The sequence below is a fragment of the Ptychodera flava genome, chromosome 17, assembly GCF_041260155.1.
Source record: "Ptychodera flava strain L36383 chromosome 17, AS_Pfla_20210202, whole genome shotgun sequence".
Taxonomy (NCBI): Eukaryota; Metazoa; Hemichordata; class Enteropneusta; family Ptychoderidae; genus Ptychodera; species Ptychodera flava.
The window spans coordinates 13,071,415-13,099,109 of NC_091944.1; the positions used below are offsets into that span (position 1 = coordinate 13,071,415).

General features: G+C 38.0%; 1 protein-coding gene and 2 long non-coding RNA genes across 3 annotated transcripts; all 3 read left to right on the forward strand.

Moving 5' to 3' along the window:
- Positions 1–754: 754 nt before the first annotated feature.
- Positions 755–4,649, forward strand: LOC139115494 (uncharacterized). The gene is made up of 6 exons (XR_011548138.1): positions 755–871; positions 1,775–1,920; positions 2,121–2,232; positions 2,507–2,625; positions 2,973–3,082; positions 3,621–4,649. It is a non-coding gene; the product is annotated as an uncharacterized lncRNA (long non-coding RNA).
- Positions 4,650–4,762: 113 nt separating this feature from the next.
- LOC139115492 (uncharacterized) lies at positions 4,763–27,094 on the forward strand. The gene is made up of 6 exons (XM_070677629.1): positions 4,763–4,887; positions 7,213–7,417; positions 7,858–8,005; positions 8,268–8,561; positions 25,486–25,638; positions 26,649–27,094. The coding sequence occupies exons 2-6, from the start codon at positions 7,415–7,417 to the stop codon at positions 26,774–26,776; spliced, it is 726 nt and encodes a 241-aa protein (XP_070533730.1). The 5' UTR covers positions 4,763–4,887; positions 7,213–7,414; the 3' UTR covers positions 26,777–27,094.
- On the forward strand, positions 16,264–22,520 carry LOC139115487 (uncharacterized). Its single transcript, XR_011548136.1, has 3 exons — positions 16,264–16,678; positions 20,364–20,477; positions 22,368–22,520. It is a non-coding gene; the product is annotated as an uncharacterized lncRNA (long non-coding RNA).
- Positions 27,095–27,695: the final 601 nt, after the last annotated feature.

Consider the following 27,695-nt stretch of genomic DNA (forward strand, 5'->3'; position numbering starts at 1 on the left):
GTGTGCAAACTTAACTGTTTACCATTCAGATGCATACATTCGCAACAATTGACAGTTGACAATCATTATTATTGTCATAGAATTCTCCTAAATTGAGATGGTTGCTCCGCGTTTGTGCTGTGCGCACCTCTTCTGCGAATTACACGTGTTTCTCTTTTGCCCTGATCTTTTGTGAGGAGAGACGGCTATCTATTCACCGGAAAACTAAACACTGTCTTGGCATTGTGCTGAAAACAAGCTTTGCACGCTTTGGAGACCCGGCTACATCGATTCCGAAACGTCTGTTTGCTCGTCTCCAAGGATTGTTTTGATGCCAGTGATCGAGACGCGTAGTTGATTTGAGACCACTTCTTGTCATCTTTGCGTCGGAATCGCCATCCATCGACATCGATTGAAGATCGAAAAGCATGGTAAATGACTGCGGACTTTACTAGAGTCAAACTCGCCAAGTTACCAAAAGTAACAGAAGTCTTGCCTAGTTGAGAAATCAACATCATTATTGTGCACAGAGGCGGTTTTACAAGGCCAAATCATCTGCTTACTCATGCAGACACAACTATGGAATTTCCCATAAAATAAACGCATTTACTTTAACAGCCATTGATCGCTAAGCATTCCAGTCTGCACATGAAAGCAATGTACACTTCAGTGTACGTACATAATTGGTGCTAAAAACAAATGTCGGTGCCAAGGCTTCGCATGGGGAAGAATTTGTCGCCTCATGCACTACATAATTAGCCAGGCTTGTCTTTTTTAAATAATTCTTGCAGAAAAAGATAGAGTGATCACGGCCGATGGAACTTACAGATCAGCTATTGTTATCAACGGTCAACTACCTGGTCCAGCCATTATTGTCAATAATGGTACACAGGTGCGTCATGTTAACTTTTTTATCTTTTGTCCGTCGAGGGCGCACTACCTGCGATGCGATTAGACCTTCAAAATACATAAATGTTTACACAACGATGGGCGAGTGCATAACACTCGCCCTAGTGAATTTATACTTGAAGGCCCTCAACTACCATTAAACTCCATTATCCATCTATACATACATTCGCCTTGTTTTTGATTTATCTTGCTCAATTGTTCAAAATCACGTAAATGCCCTCTTCAGTTTCTGATAATGAATACTACATAACTTAAGACATTTCGAGTCAAGGGCAGATTTGCCATTTCCAGGCTGTATCTGCGCGTTTACTGTTGAACGGTTTCAAGGGGCCTAATTATCCCACGATATCACCTCTTGGTGGAGTTGTATTGCTGTAGTGCAGCGCAAAGGCTATTCAGAAGCGCGTCCAAGTTCGCGTTCCCACACTTGCTCTTAAAGGTATACTGTCACCTGTTCCAATTTTGCCACAGTTACCATGGAAAGAGAAAATCTAACCAATCACAGATTTTAAGCGCGTGGCCGCTTTTTAAAAACAGCGCCCTCACATGGGCATTTTGAATACCAAGGAACGCCCCTTTGACCATATATGGGCATATTTAGATTACAGGTGACTATATACCTTTAAGGCCTTAATCGGGATGAAAAATGGTTGGCATTACACGAAAACAGTCAATACTCTGACACTTTGATGACCCGGTCTAAGGTTATCATGACAATACGGCAGAGGATGCACTCGGGCATGATATTGGCGCCATGCATCCTTTACCGTATTTTCGAAATACCCTCATATTATTAACCACTTTGATAACATACGTGCGAACATAAATATGAAATGGTACTAATTGCACTGTCAGCTAAAAGGTGCAGGGTAATTCATTTTCCAAGGTTGTTGTGCACGTGACCAATGATCTTACGATGGAAGGCATCACAATACACTAGCATGGAATGGTACAACGCAATACGCCTTGGATGGATGGAGTAGCTGGTGTGTCACATTGCCCTATAAACCCTGGAGAAACGTTTACATACAGGTGACATTCGATTTTCTTCAAAGTTCGTATTCATTCACTGCTGAGTGGTTTGATAGAGTAGTTATCACAGTTTTTACGAATTTTGACATTTATTTTTGTTAAGATTACGAATCTGAGCATGTGTACATAATGCACTTAGTTAAATATAAAATAGCAAAATGGTCATACCTGTCTGTTTCCTGTATGTGACGTTCCTATAGGTTTCTGGCTACCCCTCCAGGAACACATTGGTACCACTCCCATCTCGGAACACAGAGAACTGATGGATTGTAAGGAACATTGATTGTGTTACCGCCTGAGGAGACCGTGAAGGTGAAGTATGGTTAACAGTAAGGTGTCAATGGGAAGATTGTAGATAACAAATAACCTACAGTAGAAGTAAGGCGTCAGTGGGAAGCTGGTAGTTAACTTTTGTTTTTAAGTAGGCTCATCTGCAATGAAGCTATATAACTGTTAATCTACATAAAAAGATGATGATGATGATGATGATGATGATGATGATGATGATAATGATAACGATGACGATGATAACGAGGATAATTATGATGATGAGGAAGATAATGATGGTTGATTTTTATCTTGACAGATTAGGGTTAGGGAGACTACGGATCCAGACTATGAGGGCGAATTTATAATGATTCTCCATGACTGGATGAGAGGCACCTCCCTAGATATAAACAATCGTATATTGTGGGAAATGCAAAGGTAGACATCATTTTCCAATAGGAAGCCGCAATGATATGTTTTATGTACACATGCTTTTGTGAGACCCTCAAGAATAGAAGACAATTCAAACGTCAGACACTTTGTGATGTAATTCACAGCTCGCAAATATTCCTAAAAATGTAAAAAAAATCTAACTTATACATTTTCAAAATAGAAATCCCCTGGTCTAATTGTTTATATCCTGCCTGTCACTCTGTGTCTGTCTGTCTGTCTGCCTGTCTGTCTGTCTGTCTGTCTGGCTGGCTGGCTTGATGTCTCTTACAGCGAAGAAACAGAGACACAGAGAAAGAGACTTAAATTTTGATTATTCTTAATTTTTTATGCAGATTTTATCCCGGTTACAATGTAACATCACCCTGTTTTTATCAAACAAAGCAGTCTGACGGTACTGAAATTGGGGTTACCCCTTTTAAGTCCGGATTAATAAATGGCAAAGGTAATGTTGAAACACGGTGGTTGAAATGACATGGGTTAAACACCCAGTCAATATCATTTGAGTTTATTATGATAACTAATTCTCTTTTCGATGTGGGGGTGTTTTGTTATTACCTCTAATAATAATTTGCGGGTCGAAATTATTGAAATTAATAAATTTCAGTATAAACTTCGTTTGATCTGACTATACATCATTTTCATGCAAAGTGGATTCATATTCATGCAAAACTGCTGCATAGCCAGTCGACATCCAAGCTTCTACTAGGTACAGATCGAAACGAGAACTCTTCAACGAGGTCATGTTATTAGAGTTGTCCTTAAATTGTTGTTCTCGGAATGTAAATTGGTTTTGCCATGTTGATTTAGGTTTATCCATATGAGAGATGTCCAAGACGAGATGTCATTGATAACAATCTGATACCCATGGAAATGTTCACCGTCAAACAGCCATTATCATATCGTTCACGTACGTGTAAACGTTGTGTTCCTCCCCGGAGTTTTAAATATTTCACTCTATACTGTTTATATTTCCTGCTTAGGTTTAATTTATCGACGTGATTATTATGGAAGAGAAATCATCGAAAATGAGCTAATCCGATGGAAATATTCACCGTAAAACGACCATTATCATATCGTTTCCGTGTTATCAATGCTGCTATGATCTACGCATTCAGAGTGTCTATTGACAAACACAAACTTCATGTGATCGCTACTGATGGTAACAGGGTCCGCACGGTTATTGCGGATGAGCTTATCATAAACTCCGGTGAAAGATTTGATTTCTACATCGAGACCAATGAATTCGCCAACAACTTCTGGATTCGTGCCACAGCCCTTGAAACAACTGACATCAATGATGTAAGTACATAACTTTTTTCTATTTTTTACTTCGAATGTATTGTTTCTCAGCCACCTTCCCAATACGTGCTAAACCACAATATATTAACCTGACATATAAGACGCAATTATAATAACACAAAAATATTACACACATAGAGTGTTGCCAAAATGATCACTTGGCACATTAACGTGCTGGATTCAAACAAAAAAGTTACATTTCATTGACAAAGCAAAAATTAATAGAGGTGCATAGTAAGTTAGGGCTAATGTGTGTTTAAGAGTATGTATAACAGAAGGAAAACGCGGGTTTCTACTCGATTCTGTTTTACAACTTTCTTGTAACTTCAAGACCTCAACCTTTAATCAAAGTAGTTTTTAGAGACGTTCCGGAGGGCAACGTTTTCGTAGACCTAAAAACTAGATCAAATGATTTTTACTATTACGGATACGCTTAAATCTCAGGTCCTATGTGTGTCCCTAGAGACGTCACGGACAGTTTAGATAGTTATAGCCGTCAACTGAAACCAAACCAAACAAAGGCATTTGAATTGAACAAAGCGTTCCTTTCTAATTATTTGTGGAGCTGAACTGAAAATGGAGTTTAGAATACTTAGAATGACCCCTGGGGACATACACTGCATTGAATTGTTATTCTACAACTTTTGAGGACCAGTTTGAAAGTCGAAAGGAAAGCAGAAAACCCGTATTATCTCGTTTATGCCGAAAACCTCTCCAGTTTCCTCCAATCATGTAAATAGCTCTAGTTCTAGCAAAGATTCAGCCTAAATACATCGCGTTCGTTAACTTTTGAAGCTTTGTTCTTGCTCTTATTTAGACTAATGTATACCCAGGATATGTAAAAGCCATCTTACACTATGAAGCAGCACCTAAGAACACCTGGCCGAAAACCTATCCAACTCCATGTACTCAGAAAGATCATTGTGTTGTTGTGAATTGCCCCTTCAGGTAAGGAATCAGCTTCGTCAACTGTACATTTACATCATTTCATTTTACGCATCTCATAAAAATTACCTAGGTATATACCGTTTCCAGGGGCATTGTTATTCTCTGGCGGCATCAATATGAACACGATTGCTAGGTACACAGCCATTCCTAAATGATATGAATTATCAACAAAATGTTTCGTTTAACCTTTCATCACTTCTCAAAGAAAACAAAAGCTCACAGTGATAGCCTTACCTTTCGCAAAATAAAGCAAGTCCGGACACGTAGAAAACGAGGAAGGTAGTTTTGAATCTTGGTTGACCAGTCATTAAGAACGCAAACTACAGCGTGTGGCCAAGGAAGATTCGTCTTTATAGGTCACCATCTCAACTCATGGACTACGGTTTCAAAATAGAAGTGAATGTGTTTGATTCTGTCCTCTTAGCAAACATAGCTGTAGTGAAGCAAAGGTAAACTAAATCTGCCCCATATTAAAGACGAATGATACCATTTGGACAATTGCCGAGACATTTACCAAGACAAAATAATTGCATTATCAAACGCGTAAAAGGGAGTCACCGTGCAAATTTTGGTGCTAGAGAAACAAATACCCAAGATTTACCGATATTTAAAATTCAAAATGGCCCTGTGTTAACTCTATGGAGAAAAAACAAAATTTTCGATTTTCGAAAAAACTAAGCCACTGAAAAGTTGTCTTACACCAAGAGCTTTAAAATGAACCCCCACAAGTGGTATATCAGAAAAGAATTATAAACATTTGAGAGTCCGAATATCTGTCCCTGGGAGCGTTCTACATACTTTCTCAACGTAACTATACATATATATTCTAACTCACCATAATAATTTAAGCGAAAACAACAAATGTTATAAGCGGATGTTTACCTTTAACTTCCACCTTGTTTGTGCTGAAATCAGGTTGATGACCTTGTTCATGTTTATCACAGTTTCAACTTAATTGTGTGTAGATTAGATGACTCATAAGTGCTAAGTTTAACTTGCTTTGTTTTCATCTTTTTATACTAAGTCGGACATCTGGTCGATGACTTGGTGGATGTTGAACTTTGTACCAATTTTAACGAAAGTGTTCTCAGATAAAAATTTCCCCTGTAAAATAGTTGACTATTCTCATGATGAAATTCTTTATAGGGTGTTTAATGACCTCGTTTGACTTGAACGTCAAAAATTCAGAAGCTTATGCTATTCCATACAGTGTGCGAGTTGTTTATTGCAAGGCAACGGAATACGCATTTTACAAGAAAAGAAAATTATGCGATGAAATGAATAATAGGAACCACCATTTTATCTGTATTTGATACAATTTAGATACAATTGTCACTGTGAAACGAAATTGTTCTGGAATAAAAGAAAAGTTAAAGAAACATCGCTGAAAATGATTGAAATATTACCAACGGTGCATGATAATTAAGACTATATCCTTTACTTCTTTCTGATATGCACTGTAGCCATTCTGTACTGTTACCAATGAAACATGTTCAAGTATAAAAAGACAGACAAAAGTGCGACATTCCTCCTGTGTGAGCAAAAAAAAGAACAGGGATTGATAATTAACCTGAGACTATTAGAGATTTTAGCACATAGCTAGCAACAGCTAAAATAAGGCACCAAGAGTAAAACGCTCGATTGTACTACACTTGAGACTGAAGATGCAGAAATATTGATAATGCCTCCTATGGTCACCACCAACACCTGCAAGATTGTATATATTATTTTCAAGCTCACCTGAAAAGCTTTTTCTAATGTAACAGAATAATTTTAAATAATCTGGACAATTTAAAAAACACATCCGACAATTTCTGGTACAATTATGGAGAGTCATGAACAACATTAATTATTATACCTTTCCCAAGTCCCAGACAAGGGGGCGTTATTTAAAACAGCGACAAGAAACTTATGGTTACACACTATGGACCTTACTACATGTATACCGTTTACTAATATAGAACTGAATTGAAACCTGTGGGATTTGTTTGACAAATATTCAAAAGAAGATAATATTATAATCCTCTACATAACCTAAAGTAATTAAATTGACATTGAAAGGATCGAAATTAATATCACATGAAAACGCTGGAAACAATTTCCAATTTTAATACAACGGCAATACACTTAATATTCAATGTTTAACTTTTGTAAAGGAGGAAAATTCCGCCCATGATGTGTAGGCCTCCCAGAATCATGTAAGTATAGAGAGCTCAACATAATTCAATCATCCTCGTTGGCATGGTACATCTGAGTCGACTCTGTCCCTTTGTGTATTGCTGCCTCTTTCCTCAACTTGATTCGTACTCGTTTAATCTTTTCCAGGTTCTTTCCACCGAACGAATACATAGACTGTATACCAATCGCAAACGTTAAAGCAGCAGCTAGTCAACCCCCGCCTCCATCGATCCCAAACGTAAACGACAGAAATGCTGAAGAAATCTTCATTAACTTTCACTTTGCGGGGACAATTTCCAGACGGTCTTCTGTCAACGGCAGACGTTTCATCCCACCATCAACGCCACCTATGGTGCGCGCTTTAGCATTTCTTTTGTTCCCATTTCTGGTTCAACAATGTACATCGATAATTTTGATTTTCATCGAATCGCCTTGCCAAGCACATGTCAAGCGACTTCATAACCAACATGTGACAATGTCTCACTGCCTTTGGTTCTGACTGGCTTGATATATAATATCCTTGTATGGAAGTTTATTAGCATGTCATTATGCAGACTTATACCACCTTGAAAAGGATTTCTTCCATTGTGATGTTAATATTTTCACACCCGGCATAGATTGGTCGGTATTTACCGACAGTAACTCTCATCCTAAAATACAATAACTAACCTCGTGCAGTTCTATCAAGTATTTTCAACTGCGTTCAATTTGAAAGAATTTACATGAATAAAGACAATCTCTTTGTGGTGCAAAACATGATAATAGTGATTTCATTTCTAACCTTTAAAAAAGACACTGCCTGGTGGAAAATATGAGGACTACATGACGGTGTGTAACGAGACTGAGTGCTCAGAACGACACTGTAGTTGTACTCACTTTATTGAAATCAAGACGGGAAAAGTGGTTCAGATCGTCCTTTACAACATGGTACAATACCCAGGTATGTAAACGTGCAGAAGGTAGTCACTAATAGTCCTACGTTTGGTTCTCTATACTTTCTTCACTTTCCATGTTATCAATAATGCAAATGGATCGCATCGTCATAATAGATAATTACCATAAAACAAGGATCAAACTATGCAGGATACGAGACCCTTTTCTTCAAATGAAGTCCATGAAAGGGATGCAACTGTCACGAGGAGCTGTAATCTTTCATGTGTAACTTTTCATGTCAGATCAGTGTGCATTTGTGTCTCTTTCAGGCGAAGGAATAAGAGGAACGCCTCACCCTGTACATATCCATGGCCATCACTTCTATGTCTTAAAGATCGGTTACGCCCAATATTATGCCAACGGGTTGTACGCTGGCGACAACCAAGATATTGACTGTGGCGACTGTGGAGAGGATGAACGTTGTAACTCTGGTAAATGGCGTAACACCAGCTGGGGAGGAGACAATATCCCTGGTTTGAATCTTGTAAACCCTCCAATGAAAGATACAGTCATAGTACCCGTTGGTGGATATGTTGTCATCAGATATGTAGCAGATAATCCGGGTATGTTTATGTAACTTTAACACCTCATTGCAGGCAATCATTCGCTAAATAGTATTTTTTTAAAGAATTGGACATTTGTTTTTAAGTTATTTGTACAAAGTTACCATTTTCAGCAGTAAAATAGATTATTCATTGAAATCATGCAAGGCAGATTAATGGCAGATAGGACTTTCCTTACACTTCAATAGCGTTGATCGCAAATGACGTCACTGTTCTCTCTCATTAATATGCATACATAAATATTTGTCCGCATTTCCACATGAACGACGAAAATAAAACCTGCGAGTGTTAGAATGGCTATTTAGCGTCAAAGTTATTCGTATGAATTCATGACTGAGACTACAAGCTGCAACAACAGCCATGCATACAACGACAAAACTTGTCCGAATTTCAGTGTATTTGTCCAAAAGTCGCGCGCCTGCAGCTATATTTAGGAACAAACCCAAAATCGCGATCAACGCTATTTGTAATATATTTTTGTTAGGAATGTGTTCTGGATTCAACGTCGCTTGTACGATACCCAACTGTTACAAAGTTCAGTCATCACAATGGGAGACAATGCTCTGTAAACTTACATTTATCACCTTTGAAGGGACCAGTATCTGTAACCTTTGATGGTTTTTAGTACATGCCAACAGCAGTTTCTTGTGTTTTCTGCATAGAGCATGTTGACATACACAGTGTATAACTTGATGACACAACCTCTGTAGGCTGCATTGTTCTTGTTGACAAGTAATACTGTTCCTGACAAGAATCACCATGTGAAGTGTTCCGTATCCACAGACCTATAGCAATATCCATTTTGATGGATTCTTACAGTATACAGCAGAATCCATTAGAGTATCCATCATTATCCAGTACTGAGAATCCAGCACCGGAATACATAATGGATTCCCCAGTATCCAGCAAAACTAAGGCTGTGGGGAATACATGCCAAAATCCATTTTGGATACTAATGGATTCTAGTGTCACAATGCATTGTGGGTCTAAAAACACAGACCTGGCTAGATTTTGAGAATCCATAAAAGTATTTATGATGGATACTAGCCTTGCCAGTGTAACTGAAAGCACCGTCCCTCCACCCACTGTGGGATGGTGCTGAAAGTATGACTTCTACAACACTTTTTTATGCTGAGTGAAAGCGTTGCAAAAGTTGAAACGCCTTAAAAATATTACTACTCGTAAATTCGTTTTGCAATCGACATTGGCAGTGTCAAAAACGCTTTTTCCTAAAGATCCTATAAACATACAAATAAAACAAAATTCCAAAACTTAATGTACGTCAAGAACTACAACGTTGCCGATAGAGGACTATGGCCTTTCATGATCAATCATTTGAGTCAAGACATGGATTGCTTTTATACTTATCAGCTTGAAACCCCCTCCCGTTCAAATTGACCCCTCTCCTGCTGCAAGTTTACGTTTATCGATACCAGGTTTTGTTCGAGCTCGTTACAATTTGAGACGGTATATAGTGGACGGAATCGTTCATTACCATCTGTGTAATAAAACCAAACAAATACGTCATCGTGACGACAAGCTATACTCTCAAGAACTTGCGTCACATTGCCAAAAAAAACTAAGAAAATGGCAGAAATGTAGAAGTGACCTTCACTAGCATAGGATGAAAGCCAAATTTAACACTCTTATGCAATTGCATAAATTTGCATAAAGTTGGTCAGCTCCTGTACGCACCTTTATGCAGTGCATAAAGGTGTGTAAACATGGTGTCAGTGGTGGTGCCTATATGCATCTTTATGCACTTGTATAAAAGGGTTTAATGGCTCACTAAAATTATGCACCTTTATGCAATCCAATAAATTTGCATAATTTTATGTGTGAGGTAAAGATTGTAAAACAACACTGAGGATGACAACTTACAGTCTCTACAAATTGGAAAGGACTATATGTGTTAAAGAATAGCTGGATGTATAGTGAGAAACATCTAGTCACTTCCCTGGGCTCACATTTCTAACGTTCACTCTACCCATCTGGAAACCATCTTGAAGGGCTTAGGGTTTGCACTTTGGAGTCCCCGCACTGTAGTAGACACATCCCCCTCCTTCAATTCTTATCATTTTGCAACTGTCTCTTTATCTTTCGACTGAAATAAAGCTTGCGTTTTGCATACCACAGTAAGCTTATATGTTGCTGCAGTCATGACGAAAATAGTGATAGGTCAGGCAATGGCATTAGTCATGCAGGGCTCTGATTCATTGCTCCATTGTCTCAAGGTGTAAATAGCCATATGTCATTAACATATCAGAAAAGTTGCCATCGATATCGCCACAGCAGTTACACATGGGATACTTCCCTTTTCGTCACACATTGTTCATTCAAATTACAAATGTGTGGAGTCAGTAGATGACATCCTATCTTGTGATAGTACAGTATTTGGTAGCCGGTATCAGACAGTTTGTGTTCGTGTCGGCTACACAGACGATCCGCCCTCTTGCGAGTTCGACTTCGTGAAAAAAAGCTATGACCTGCGACCAAACTTGCTTATTTGACACATAACCAGGAGACCTGCATTACATTTTGCACCGGTATGTCATGAAGAGGGACTATGGTCAGGCAATGGCAAGTCATGCAGGGCTCTGATTCATTGCTCCATTGTCTCAAGGTGTAAATAGCCATATGTCATTAACAACAATCACGAGGACCCCCTTGAATTCATAAACAAAAGCGGTTTTTTTTTTGCTTCAGTCACTGTTGCCAGAAAGTTTAACTGAAAATAGACTTTGTTCAAGTCTGCAATTTACATCAAATTCTTGTAAACTTGTTTTCTTTTAAAAGTTGATTGAACGCATTGTCATGGAGTTGCACCCGAAATCACATTTGCAGGATCGCTGTTAGCCCATGGTCAGCCTAACCGCACTATATATGAAAAAAGGAATGTCATATATTTGAAAGATTTTTGTGATGCATAGAAAATTATCAGTGAAGTTTGTGTGTGTGTGTGTGTGTGTGTGTGTCCCTGGACGTACCACAGATACGTCCATGGAGTGTCTTGCCCGTCCTCATCATGGCAACCATGCCACAGCTGAAAAGGCCACCGTCGACAAAGATAAAATAATAGGTGTGAAAGGGATTATCAGGTCGTCCTGTACCCTTACATCCATGACTGCACCACCGTGGACGGTGACTGCACAGACTCCACTTCTAGTGCGTTCTACAACTTTTGAGAACGTCTACACTCAAAAAAGTAACTTGAGTAGTTTTGCGTGAAATAAAGATGACCGTGATAGCCGTGATTGAAACAACCTTTGTTTGCTGTCTTACTCGACCTCAGCCGACTACCATGGTAAAAGTCGGAGACTGCTGAGACGGGAAGACCATTATCAAATTTGAAAATTTTGAATGTATCGGTCATTTTATCCAGATGATTTAGTGTCCTTTTCGATATTAAGTGGGCGAACCAAGGCCCCCGGTATGCACTCTGTGGTCACAATGCATGTGCAGTACAATGGTACAGTCAGGGTGAAGTGTGCAACGCAGACAAAGGGAATTAATTGTTTGTGTATGCAACAAGCATTGTCAGGGCAGGGACGTGGACTCAATGTCGGAATGTGGAGGTTGCCTGATGTCCTCCCACATTAAGTGTATGGCATAATGTTATGAACACTCTGGTGCACGAATGCTTCAATCGTCGTTTGTGTGCAGAGGGTCTGTGGCTTGACGAAAACCCTATGATACAACTTCTCACTTGCATCGTGGGGGTTTCGCATAGTTACTATCAAGTCGCCTGTGCCCTGGCGAGTGCATAGCAATTATCTGGCGAATCGAATAACTTTCAAAATCGATCAAGGAATGTTTTAAAGTGCTGAGTAAAATTAAATGCTGAACACAGAATCGACAATACTGAAAATACTTTGCTGTAGCTGATGGCACAAGTAATTTGAAATACTCTCAAAGCGAACCTACTATAGTCTTAGTTTCCGTATGAATACATCGCTACAACCAACCATCAGTAAGCATGAATGTGAAAAGATACATCAATGCTGTAAGGTCAAATTATTTTGCTCTGGTAGGTAATTAAGATTGTCTTTTTTTTAATTTTTCCTAGTGCTTCCTAGTGTACCAAGTATTTTCTGGCCAGATTTTAGAGTTGCAAACGTTGTATCTCGTATAACGGTGTGACCGCCAGGTTTGCCTATTGGGTATGTAAGTGTAAGAGTATCAGGGATAGACTTCTCCAAGTCTGTGGGCATATCAAAACATAATAAATTGAAGGACTAAACATCGGCAAACCGTTGTGCTAATGGTAGGCTATTCGTGGATCGTGGAGTGAATGTCGCCTGGTCAGCAAGTAACTCAACTGAAGAGAAAGCGCGACTGGGGCCAGTCTACATCCGGGACTGTGTACTGTTAATAAATCCTTGGCTAAAATTTCCCAGGTTTAGAATAAAACTGGATCATATGTGCTTATCAGAGATCAAGAAGTATGACGCTTGATTTGAAATACAAGTGCATGTTGCTTTCTAATGCTGAATTCTCATTGAGAAAACAGAACAGTATTAGGAACTTATCATGCTCTTCATATGCGCTGCAGGTTTCATTATGATCAGTACACTTTGTAAAACAGACTTTCAATTTACAGACATCAAAATATTTCTATATATTTCTGACATATTAAAGTACAGCGCCCGGAGCGCCCGCTGAAAATATTAACATATGGATATCTCCGATATATATGTCTGATATGTGAAAGTCAAGCGGCTGAAGGGCATGCTGAAAATATGTTTGATATTTTAAAGTAATGCGCCCAAAGGGCGCGCCGACAACATTTTAAACATACGGATATCTCTATTTATTATAGCCCAAACATGGGACCATGTGCCCGAGGGCAGGTGACCATTTGCCCGACGTAAGGAGGGCAAATGACGTCGGGCAAATGGTCTCCTGCCCCGAGGGTACATAGTCCCATGTTTGGGCTATAATGTTTTTATTACATGCCTCTCTACACATCTGTCACTCAAAATATTTAGATTTATTGGCAAATGATAATCCAATGCTTTATTTCCATCTTAGATGAAAATCCGTTAAAAATGGAACGATTTCCATCATCGAATGACGCAATGAAATATTTAAACTACTGTTATTCGGTTTATCAATTTTTTTCTGCAAAATTTTCCAAAACCGGATTTCATGTGCAAAACATGAAATTCGACATTTTTACATAAAAAGTTGTCAAGCTAAAAATAGTTCCGGTTCACGTCCAATGATGACTATGCGGTCCGCGACGTCATCGACGAGTTACCATTGAATCCTATGGAGCGCGCGACGTTCGATATACGAGGCATGTAATAATGACATATATGTCTGATAAATTAAAGTTTCGTGCTTGGGGGGGGGGGCTCTGAAAAATATGTTTTTTTTATTGTTATTAAAGTTAAGCACCTAAAGGGCGCGCCATGAATGCAAATTCAACTGAATGATGAAATTTGTCGCTTGCATGATGCATTTTAGGCAAGTATGAGCCCGTGTCGAAATTTTTAAAACACAGTGAACCCCGGCCCCTCCCTAATTGGGCATTCAAAAACATAGTGACCCCCCTATCACCATAGTCAAAAACAGGGTGACCCTCATGAATCCACTGCCCCCCCCCCCGCCGAATAAACTGACCAGTCCCTTATTATGAATATTGTACGACTTTAGCAGTTATGAATTCCTAAGACAGAAGTTTTATAACAGCCTGGTAGCCTTATAATCCATCATAATCTTTCGCAAAATGTGCTCGTTCTTCAGACCGTGCTTCAACCAAATCAAAAATCGACTTGGGGTGAGTCAAGGCTGTTTAGCGGCATTGCTCAGTGCTAGCTTCAAAGCTCGAAAGTTATTCTCGGAAGTAGGGCGGCAGCATTCGTCAGGGCCGGATTTTGCACATTATATGGAAAGCAGTGGTTATTTCTTCGAAAATATGTGATTGGACTGCGTACTTCTCTTTTGGGCCTTGGACTTTCGCCGCCTCGCCCCAAACGTCAATTAACAAACTAATCACAAGATAGTTCAGTCACGTGAATCTGTAAATTGTGATGCATCGATCTATCGTGATTAATTCTAAACTACCTAACGCATAACAAACAGGGTCGCAGTCAGGTGTTCGAGGACGTTCAGAAGACACCGTCAACTAGTTTAATGTCAGAGTTAGAGGAATTCTTTTTACTTGTTTCGAGAACTATCAGTGTACCGTACTGTTGCATATGAAATAAACTTTTAGACGATGAACTTCGAAGTTTTAAAATGTGCACAGTTTTATTAAAACACTTTTCCGAAAAAGCGGGTGCATGGGAAAGACACCGCGACTGGAGCGACAATTGCTCAAGAAAATGTCTTTTCCACTTTCTACATTTACCTTCGTGTTCCATCAAATCCCACATCAAGTCATAGTGAACTCCGAGCTCAGTCCCGCATGTGAAATTGCAACCGTGACCCGATGATATACGATAATAGATTTCATAAAAAAGTGCTAGAATTTCGCTTTTCCAGGCCCGTCAGTACAGGTTGGTAGATATTATATGAGACCGATTTCAAACCATGTTCAGAATTGATGAAATAAGCAGATATGATCTCCAAAAACCGTTTTTTATTCAATTGATTCATCACCTTTTCGCGTAGACCTCGCTGTGTGTATCCACATTATCGTTCGGAAAGATACCAGTATATCTCCCACATACGTAAGCTGACATGGAGAACATCGTCAGAACTACAATATTTCTGCAATGTCTCGAAACATATTGCACCACCTTGGTGAATGATACACGTCCTTGTATGTTCGTCAGAAACTAATTTCAGTAGGTTAGGCCTATAGGATACGACATCGGTCAAATGAGGATGAAATATTGTACTGCAGTTCTTTCTTTCAATTTATTTTTCTTTGTATATGAACTGTATTATTCTCAATTCCCTCCATACTATTTTTGAGCATAGCCGGCGTGTACATAGCAACATTGTTGGTGTTGAAATGAATCCAAATCTGGCTATTGCAACAGTAAGAATGTTGTATGTACAATAAAGAAAGAGAATACAAGATGCACGATTGGCTGTATCTGCAGATGCACTATCAATGTTAATATCAATGTTTTACTAGCCACTTTGCACAGTTCAACCCGTCTACACACGCACATACATATCTACCAAAGCAAGATCAGAGAAGAGATATCGTTTATCTCTGCTACCTCCATGGTTTATTTAAAATAGTTAAATATGAATCACATGCAACAAACGAATGAATTCTTCAAAACCGTCCTCAAAATACAAGCAACAGGCCTATAGGTCTACTTCGTATGACTCACACACGATTATTTCCCAAAGTTTTAATTAGGCCAAATAGCTGCTATTTTTTACCATATTGAAAAATATCTCGCCAAATATCCGGCTCAGTGCTCTGGTTAGGCACGTCTGTATGCCTAACACGGAATATTCATGAAGATAAAAAATGCGTAAGCTGCTTAGTGTACATGCACAGGGGCTGAACTGCAGCCTGATGCTAGGGGGTCAATGTGTACAATGATGTACCTTTATCTGGCGAAACACGAAAATATGGTTCAGTTAGCAGTATTTTTGTCTAACGAGAGCAAAAAAAATAACATTTTCTTCAAGATTGAGTAAACAATGATAGTTATAATCAAATTCTTTTGCAAAGTTCATTTCGTGAATACTTGAGCACTTAAGGAGTCATACTCAGAAGACGCCATGTTAAGATTGGCGTGGCGTGGCGTCGCGTCGCGTACATCTGTATATCGTACCATTCATACCCCGTGATCGTGCCGTCAATAATCTTCAGTTGTCGATATTTTAGCTTCTACTGACATGTCCCGTCGGTGTTTAGGAATGTCTGCTAAAGAGTCTACCCTTGAATTCCTGGAGCATCTGGACGACTATGCTGTACGTTGAATCTAGTGCCAGTGTGTCATCGACCGTGTCATGCAGTTACGACATGGTCCGACAACTTCAAGCTTTATTCTCCGTTCAACCAGGACGAAACTCGCCAAAACGGAAGAGAGTACCTCTTTTCCGCACCAGCGATAGGTCAACACACACTTCAAGCCCTCGATCGTCGCTGAGTCCTGCATCAGCTGGACGGCTCTCGTGTACACTACAATATTATGTACCAGGTATGTATAGCTGCTGTCTTATTTTTAACCAGCCCAATTGTGTCTAAGAATATACGTCTACTCCTTCTTGTATAAACGTGTTTAGCAATGTCTGCATCTGGCAAAGTATCTAACGTTTGTTTGGTTTAAATCATCGATATTCCTGATAATTTCAATGAACATCAAATTTCCAGGTCACTTTATGCTAATTTGACTTTTAGTGGTATGCACCCCGCCCGGGATGACTGTTGATTCATGTCAGGGACCGGACAAAAATTAAGGGCGGGGGAGGGGGGATTGGTTGGTGTTTTAAAGGCCTGTGTTGGCACCAGATTGTCTCACCAGAAAATTTACACACCAGATTACAATTCCAATGGAAAACAACAGGCTATCACCCCTCCATAGTCCTCATGCATACTAGAACAAACGCAATTCCAGGGATCAGCAAAAGTGCCTTTTTAAATCCATGGAAAATAATGACCCTTCAAAAAGTGTTAGCAAGAAAATGATTCTCCCTCCCAAATTTTTGTATGACCTGTGAGTCACAGTCTGTATAAATGATATCTTAATTATTGACATATAAGTTCTCATTTGACTTTGAACTTTTAAAGAATACCTTTAACCAAATAGAAATAATCAGTAGAGTGAAAGTTGAATATCATATTTGTTGTTCACATCTGCTCTTTAACCATCATGTACATTAATATCAATTGCCAAACATTAATAAGAGCACAGGTCTAGCTTGTGTTGTATTTAAGCAATAAAGCACACCCAGCGACGGTATACTACAAGATTTTGACCAGTTCATGGCATATATGCATGAGTGATAGCGAGTGCATATTTGAAGTGAAATGGTCAAAACTAATTAATTTATAAGGTTATAAATAGTGCAAAGTAACATGACATAGCATGTTTAATGCCCCACTAGCTGTAAGTCGTGAAATTTGTTGACCTCAGAATATGTTCCCATTTTTGTCGTGGTTTTCTCTGAATTCTACCCTCTGAAGGGATATTGGCTTTTACTGCATTAGGAAACATTCCTTTGAGAAACATTTAAACAGTAAACTCAAATTTTAATAGCCATTTGATTATGGCCCCTTTTTAAAAATTGGTAATATTAACAAGGAGAGAGAACATACAATGTCACAGTTGAAAACATTCACCTCTAGGGTGAACATTCAATCTAGGATGTCAAAACAGCAGGACAATCATGAATGTGGGCCCGTACTCCTGTCCCAAGGGGGTCATTTAAGAAAATCAGGGCGGCCATTGTCAATATACATGTAAAACCCTTGAATTTTCTGTGGAAAATACTATAGTCTATCAATATGTGACCTAAATAAAGTAGTCGATATATCGAATTTTATTAAAACCCTTTTCCTGCCAGACAGTATCCCTTCCCCATCAGCCAAGTCAGTAAAAACCAGTATTGAGCCAAAACATGACATATTTTCACCCACTTGGCTTGGTCTGTTATAGCATCTTTAGTCCAAAAGAATCAAGTTTACAGTTTTCAACAGCTTTCAAATGTATGTAGTATTATGATAAAATACACCACAGGGCTTGAAATACTTTTTTTCAACCACCTGTCCACTGGACAAGTCAAAATAAAAAGTGCCTGTCCCAATGAGAAAAGTACCTGTCCCAAATGGCATAATTTATTCCAAGAAACTATACTTATTTCAACTCACCGGAGACAATGTCCAGAGAAATTGATTAGAGTTCAAAGTGAGTTGTGAGAACAGGAAAATTGTAGTGTGTAGTTTATGACTGTACGTTGAAAGGATAAATTGAAATTTCATTTAGTGCCCCTAGAACATGAAAGTGTGTTTGAAGTTTAATTTAGTGCCCCTGAGAACAAGAAAGTGTGTATGCACAACTATTGTTTGTTAGATGAGGGACAGTCCATTTAGAGTCGACAGATGAGCCGTTTCTGGTCGTCCGCGTTGTCTCTCCCTCCCCCACCCCATGGAGAATGGTTCTTGGAATTAGCTCATCATCCGCTCATTCTTTTTCTATATGTTACTCAAAAATTAGCACTTGAATTATTTTTCGATAACCATTCTTGTTATAAAAAGATTTATCCATATTTTAAAACCAGCGTTGCAATGGCTAAATATGCGGAGCAATTACGTCATGCAATTCTCTTCGGGCATTTGAAATAAAACATCGCTTTTTTCAAGTGATAATATCTAAGTTGCAATTCTGATCGAAATGTTTTGGCAAAAATACAATCATTTTGGGAGTTCATTTCGTCATGAGGCGATATCGAAGATGTGTTCAGCTTCAAACATGGCCTCCCGTAACGTTGTAACTTATACCTTTGAGCTACCAAAAGAGCCATGCTTGTACAGCTTCCTTCTGTAACTGGTGGAGCCACGTGCCCTTCTTTTACTTCTGAATTTATCGATGTGTCCGTTTATTTGTCAGAAACACCAAGTTCGAAATCCTGGAGTTCGAAGTCGCTGAATTCCGGTTCAAAGTTATAAGGTTGAAGGCAAAGTGTGTCCATTGGGCAGTAGCTCAATACAAACGTACAGTAGATAAGACCCCCTAGCGATACCCCAAACTTCCTCAACCAAACACGAAAACTTTGCATCATCTAAGGCCAAGCCTCTCTCAAGGAATTCCGATAAGTGGCGCTTCCATATGGCGAAAATGGCGTCATACACATCAATTAATAAAACATAAATTTCCAGGAGAATCATTAGCACATTTCTCATCTCTTCATCATGAATGTTACAAAATAATCTACTTCAACTTTTAAAGGCAGGTTGATATTTGGGTGGACTATCCCTTTAACATTTCACACTATGACTGAGGTGAAGTGATGACCTTTGGGGAGCCCAACTTCACTGCGCGAATGAATGAATTACATGCATTTGCGTGAACTCTGTGTGACCAAACCATTCAGAGAATGTTGCGTCCTGAGTGGTGCATCAAATAGTGAAGTACATGTAAGGGTCATTCAACATCTTATAGCATGAATTGCACAATGCTCTGTGCAGTTTATGTGAAGATTTCAGTACAGATATGCACATTATCCAGGGTTTTTGCTCGTATGAATGGTGATGGGATTTAATGTTAGGGCAAATATTTAATCACATTGCAATCTCTATCTTGGCCAAAGTTGCATGTATAGTCCCAGTGGGTAGTGAATAATAAGTGTATACATCACCAAAATCAGTACATTCTCACAAACTTATTTCGGTTTGAATGTAAAATAAAAAAAAACAATGCTAGAAGATACAGCTAGTAGGGGCTTTAAGTTAACATGAGATTAATTCTAATCTTACCTAAACATGATATGTCATTTTATTTTGCATCATTTAATTTTTAAATTTCTAAATTATTTCTATTACTGCTGAAAATGAAATGTGGTGTTATTTTCAACATGCACATTTTGGATATTTATATGACCATGGATGTAAAAAGAGTCAATTTTTCATCAATGGTCTGACAGTCTACAAGCTCTGAGATACTGCAGGAATGCATAGTGCAGCGTGAATCCAATTATGTTGAGCCTTTTTAGGCCATGAAAATGCTTGATATATTTCTGATTCAAATGTGTCGATGGACTGTCAGATTAATATGGTTATTCATCGTCATATTGTGGCTTGAAATGTGATTCATCATCTGTGTTTGAGATAATTTGATTTTTCTTGGTAGGTTTTTTAACTTTTTTTTATATTCTTGCAAGTTGCAGGTCCCCTGGAAGTACATGTATTTATTAGGCGTTGAACAAATAGGGAAAGTGTAGTGCCCAAAGGAATGACAGTCACACAAAAAGGCATGCCAACAACTGGGAACAATATGAGAGGTATGTACTCTACAAAGTATGCACTGATAAGTTTTTAGTCTAAAGTAGTGAACTTTGAAGGGCAAGTTAACCAAAGCACCAGTGTTGGTGAATTATAGTACATGAACATGGTTAAGCAGAACCAATACAACACAAAGTAAGACAATTCTACTCAGTTGACCTTTGATGTTTGGTTATATTTGCAGGGCACCTAACAGCCATAAGCAACAAAATCTGCCTTTATAATCTTCTTTTGAAGATACAGATGTAATTGATAGTGATGCAGCTTAGCCCATGTCAAATTTTGAAATCACAATGAAATGTGTAAACCCTGCAATTTTTTATAGAGAAGCAGAGTGTTGAAACAACTTAAGGGGTTCTTACATGAGTTCCAAACTCAAATGTACATGATGACATACAATAATTGCATAGTCAAACCTAAGAAATGTTCTTTTTAACTCTGTCTCCAAACACTTGCCAAAATATTATTGAAGGAATCCATGAAGTGTACTTTATGAACTTTGTACGGGAACAAAACATCTAAACAATATCACAAGACAAACTGTCGTTGGAGAGTTTGTTGCAAATTGTGTAATGAAAGATGAAACAAGCTTCTGTTCTGATAACATGTTCCAGATTTCATGACATGCTCAAAAACCATAATTTTATCTTTTACTAAAATAGTATGAAACTATTTTCCTGTAAACTTAATCTTAAACTATAATCCAGTGGGGACTATGTCATACTAAACTTACCTGTTTATCATATTGAAAAAATCTACTGGGGCCACGGAGCGAATTTAAAAAAACAACAAAACCAAACAGAAGCAGTGGAATGATCATTAGCGTGCAAGGTCGCTGTATTATATGTCAGGGTAAAAAAATTGTAGCTTGAAATTTCTGGACGGTACAAAAGGCTCAGTGGTACGAATGTTCATTCATTGTTGACATCGTATCGATCTGATTGTCACTACAGATGTTTGATCGTGCATGCCCTCATGATTGGCAGGTGTTTGAAAGTTTTCACATATTGTTCTTTGGATGCTTTGAACACGTCCACAGCATCGCAGCAGTTTTGGCATAAAAAAATCAACTTACAATGGAAACAATGAGAGAATTTCACCAACAAGGTGATGCCACAAGTATTCACAAAAGTAATATGTTGGAATGGGTTGGGTTGGGGTTCACTTTAAATTGAAAAATGCACAGGGGTCATGTATTTTTCCAACACCATTGGAGTCACTTAATTTTCTTAAGTATTTGTCCTGTTAAAAAAGTAGTTTAAGTGTTCAAAAAAATTTTTGGGAGATAAAATGATTCGCTGCATTATTTCACTCTCAGTAGTCATTTAACTGTAAATCTGAACAAAAGTATAATTATCTGTCACATAAACATCTTGCCTTGGCAACTCTGGAGCTTGTCTTATTGTAAATCAAGCACACTGAGGGCAAAGAACAATTTTTATTACTTACATATTAGAGATATAGCAAGCTTTTGTCAGGGAAATATTTAACAGTGACCTGTTGACCACTAGTACCATGAAAAGTGAAATAAGTTTAGTTGAAATTCCAATATCATTACTGTTGTCCACATCTGAACCTTCAAACACCCTATTTGAATCAAGTACATTTGTATCAATTGTCAAACACCTCAGAAAGCACAGAATGTGTTTGTTAAGCTTGTAAAAAAATTATTCGTAGTTTTCTCATAGACTCCAATGTATAGTGAATCTACATTTCAGTGAGATTCAGAAATCAAATTTCTTGCATACATATCAACTTTAACCATTCTAGTCTAATGAAGTACTTTCAAATGAATTATCAAAGGTCTATAAATACACAGATTTAAACAAAACAAACTAAATGGATAATGTACAATTCTGATGATTTATTCTGTGTGTCGTTATTTACAGAAATTGAAGGACGTAAACGGGGCTATCCAAGGACTAGCATGAAGCTGAAGACATTTGATAGTTGTGTGTGTTTCTTCTGAGGACAGTGAGCATGACAGAAGTTGCAAGGGTGGTGACTTTATTCGGAGACACTTGCCATGGGATAGAGAAAGAAGTGAAAGTGTGTACAGTACGGAAAAACAGTTGCATCAAATGCCTCAATCAGACCAGAGCCTGGGGATGAGGATGGTGGGCCATGAGCCGTTATACAGACAAATGACAATATCAACAGCGCTGACAACTCATTACAGGACAATGTTTAATGTATAAGCATATGTTTTTGCATTTTCTTGATTCTGCTAAAAGCTCAATGATGCATTTTTAGTTTTGAACAAAGACCACTCAACTTTTGAATTTTATTGACTAGATACAGGCTGTACTCATGTTATTACACCGACCGAGTCACAAATAGTGATTATTTGTATAATTGAATTTTTGGCACTTTTTAGCTCATATTTGGTTTTATATATAAATACCAAAAGAGCTTATATGATGACTGTATGTCTGTATATTTGTGGTATGTGCGGATGTATGTCCGTCACACACAAAGGCTCCCATACCGCCAAAGCTACCATCTCAGTATTTGGTGTACAGGTAGATGTAGGGGTTGAGATGTGATTTGTTCAAATGAACATATCAGTGTCAAAAATGTGCAAATGAGGTAAGAAAAGGGAAATTCTGCATGTGTGCAGGAGTTACATGCCAGTAAGAAACAGGCAAACTCCACTTATCTTGAGTCATTTCCTGTCATTGTTTATGAACTGTTACATATTAACAGAACTGCCTAAACCATAGACAGTAGAGGGGAGGAAGACCGTCAGTAGAGGGGAGTTGTTTATGAACTGTTACATATTAACAGAACTGCCCAAACCATAGACAGTAGAGGGGAGGAAGACCGTCAGTAGAGGGGAGGAAGACCGTCTATGGTCAAACTAAGAGGGGCTAGCTGCCTTTCAGCTATGCATGTTGCTAAAGTTGACCTCCAGTACCTAAAATTTCAGACCTTAATTACTTTTGTCATTCTTGTTTTTCTGGTTTAAATATTTCTTGTTGTTTTTCTGGTTGTACTGTGCAGAAATCATTGTCATAACATCAACGTAGAATTTTCCTGCGCTGAACAGATAGAAACAACATTTATTGTTGATTTTTGTTAACCCATACTGGTATGTACCAATTCTGATCAAATTTGAGTGACACCGTATAATTGCGGTATTTTTTCTATTCTTGGTCAAGATATCTTCTCTGAGACCACAACTCCAACTGATTTGAAAGTTGGTGTGGAGGTTTTTAGGGTACAGCTCAGTAAGACTTTCAAATTGTGGTGAAGTTTGCATAATTGTATTTTGGCAAAATTTTTACCATTGTCTTTTGCCTTGTCTTTTTTTTTAAATCGCTGCTACAATTGTACAGACGTTCAATGAATGACTTGAAATGTCGGTTTCAAAAAATCTGGTTATATTATTGTTTGTGATTTTTTTTCAGAAACCACAGCTTTTGTTTAACACATGTGTCAATTATTGTAAATATTTTATTGGAACAGTATTGTTCAGTGAATAAAAAAGACATTATTTTTTTAATTGCATAACAGTTGTATGAACTTAAATTGTTGATGTGTGTAGTGTAACATGTGAGTATGAGTAAAATGAAAGAACACTAGTATATCATGAGAATACCGGTAATACATTTTAATCAATAATGGTAGATATTGTGCATACCATCCTATGGCAATATGCCTGCACATAATTCTGTGACCAAATGGAAGAATGCAGAAAAGATATTAAATATCCACGCTGTACATATTGTATCAACTTGGTCCTGTTTGTTTCCCCATAATAGAACTAACTGCCCCATATCTATTTTCTAAGCATGTCCATGCATCATTACCAGTGTAATTGTTGATAATTGCACTGAAGTAAGGCCTTTTGAAATGGATCTGTCAAAAATAACATAAAGGATACAGAGGCCATGTTTAGAAGCAGAATACAAGGTTATTTTGGTATACAATTATGAAAATAAAATGATGAAACAGTACAAAATGTGCAAAAGGTACAGGTTACTGTTTCAAGTAAATACCGATTCATGAGAAATTCAAAAAATTAAAAGGAATGACAGCAGAGCAGTGATATTTTATGCGATTTCATGCAAGGTACCATGGGAAAATTTAAGGCAAGAGGGTGGATTCCCATGATCACTAATTTCACGCAGAATCCATTGAAATCCTGCACAGGATTATTCAGGAGACAGTCTTATGGAATCCATTAAAATGCTGTAATGGATTCTGCTGTGGATTCTAAAAGTGTTCCGTATATAGAAGAATCCATAATTGGATACCTTAGGATTCCCTGAGTACCCACAATGGATATCTCTGGATTCCCTTGGATTCTGATTGAATCCACGGAGGAATCCACAACAATGCTTAATGGATTCAGGCTTTTTCACATAGTGCAATGCAAATGTTGACAATATACTATATTTTACACGAATTAATGCTATATTAAAGGTATACAATCACCTGTTATCTAAATATGCCCATATATGGTCAAAGGGGTGTTCCTTTGTATTCAAAATGCCCATTTGGGGGCGCTGTTTTAAAAAAGCGGCCACCCGCTTAAAATCTGTGATTGGTTAAATTTTCTCTTACCATGGTAACTGTGGCAAGATTGGAACAGGTGACAGTATACCTTTAATAAGCTTAGTAGTAGGCGTTTCGATATGCTTTTATAGGGACTCTGATCAGAGAATAGAGCTACTGGTCCTCTAAATATATTTGATGTGAGGAAAATCTTATTACTTCTTCCATTCTATCACTGACAAACTTTCTGGAGACGAAACATCGCAATCTTGCCTTTAAAAAAGTTTGTAAAATTACCTTGCCCTCGTACACGACTGCATGTACTTTGATGTTGAGTGGCGATCAGTTGATTACTAGCATCAAATTCTCCCCTGCATATACTTTGGTGTTGAGTGGCGATCAGTTGATTACTAGAATCGAATTCTCCCCTAGGAAAGTTTCACAATTTTCGTAATCAGACACAACCTTGCATGATGTTCGCATCCTGTCCATTTCATGTCTTATTAGGCTGGTGGTTCGTACACTGTCACATCGAAATGCACCAAGTTGAAGGAATGGCACTGATGATCAAAGAAGGTGACGAGAGTGAGATGAAGCCTCCGCCGAGGAATTTCAGAACTTGTGGTCGCTTTACCTGGTCAGCGGAAGAGTTCTACGAGAGTATGTCTGGATATTATTTGCGTCTTTTATTAAATATCATAGAGTTAAAAATTTTAGTAAGGGGTAACGTCCTTATGTCATATGCATGGTAAAATGTCAGATGACTTGTAGCCCGGGCAGCAAATCACAAATTTCACTTCTTTTGACGAGGACAAATTATAATTACAGGATATAAAGTAAACAGTTAACAAAAATATAATGTTATACCATACCATACAATACCATACCATACCATACCACGCCATAGCATACCATACCATACAAATGATCTTGTGTGCAACCAAGTCATTCCAGCGACGTTGGTATTTGGTTCAACAGATCAAATCTTGAAAATGGGTGAATGAATACCGACCCCTGACCAGAAACCTGTGTATCAACACATCTGCTTTCCATTTTGGTTAAGCCACCTTATCTTTATTGTTGCTATAATAGTAAAGTGTACTGTTGCATTTTATTAAGCTTCACTGTAAATTGTCATCAGTCTGCGGAAATATTCTGCAAAAGCACCTGAAAAACCTTACCGAAAAGTCGAAAAAATAAACAAAATATAGAAAGTGTCTTTTTATTGTCATTTGTAATATTCTGTACTTGTTTGAAAGCTGCAAGCTAAATTTGATTAAAATTAGTAATACTTGTACACTTGTAAATTAGTGTATAAGCCAACAAACATAAATATATTTAAAGTATTAAACATTAGAATGACAATACAAAGTGTGACATCTCTTTTTTCTATCAGAGTCGTGAATTTCTTCAATCGAACGTATATTTCCTACCTGATACAAAGTGACGCACACAGGGTTTTATGATGTTGTTTATGCTGTAATATCTCCCATGACAGGGTTTTAAAGGTAAGCATCTTTAATTTAAGAAAGCGACGTGATTGTACACATGTACAACACGTGACGTTTCAACGAAGCTTAAAGAGTTGCGACAGCTCTACTGACAATTCATTCTAAACTTTAACATTTTAAAATCCTCAATAATCTATGTTCATGTCATTTATCTTTCAGTTTCTGAAAGCGTGAAGACTCAAGCTGGATGGGCAATCTTATTTGCCGTGTTTTTGTCTTTTGTGGAATCAGTAGCAACATGTAGAATTTGCGTACTTAAAATCGTTGATATCGACAGTGAGACTTAGCAACCAATCGCATCTTTACTCGTGGTCGACGTGATAACCAAAGATGTAAATCAGTCCTTAATTTACAATGTTTGGCATATGTCGTTGTCTTCCTACTGATTATCTTAAAATAATATCAGTTGCCATAGCTTGGTGAGTAGATATTTGGTTTCATGTGTGTATAGTATTGATGGGTAGTCGTCCAGTAAGCAAGAAGTCATGCTTACTCTAGGTATAATAAACCAGGTATGAACTAAAAATGCTCATGTGTTTCAGTATATATTGCAGTTGTCTCTGGCAGTGGGCTGACGTCTTGGTTTGGTTATGTTGAATGCTCAGTAAATCCGCTAGAAAATTTTCAGTATTTTCACAAGAGATAAACTTGACCTATTACTGACCTCTGCATAACTTACTGACTGACCGGTTATATGCAAAGGGCTTATGTTACAGGTTTAAGTTACGACATGATTAGAAACTGAGTAATCAAGAAATGACAATTACTGCTGATGACTCGACAATTATTGCAAACTTTTGGATTGTTCTGAAGTTGTGTAATAGAATTGTATCTCGACATGTCTCACCTAGTGACTAGAGAAATTTGCAAAGAGATGTTATGCAACGTTTGCAGATTTATCAAGATAATCATTACAGCAAACAGTAACATAAAGAGAGACCTTGTCTATCACAACGAAAACTCATGTGAGTAGAATGGAGTTGGGTTATTGTTGAAGGACTGCTTTAATTTGAACCAAAGTGGAGGGACTGTATTTGAACAGACAAGATGTGTACTACATAATTGCCAAAGTGTATATCACTTAGCTAGGACAATCTATTGTGTGTCGGGATACTTTCAAAAAACCCTGTGTGAGGCTTGTAACATTTATAGCTCTGCAGTGTACTAGTGTGACCACCGAAAACTTGGTGGTCAAGATGGACAACC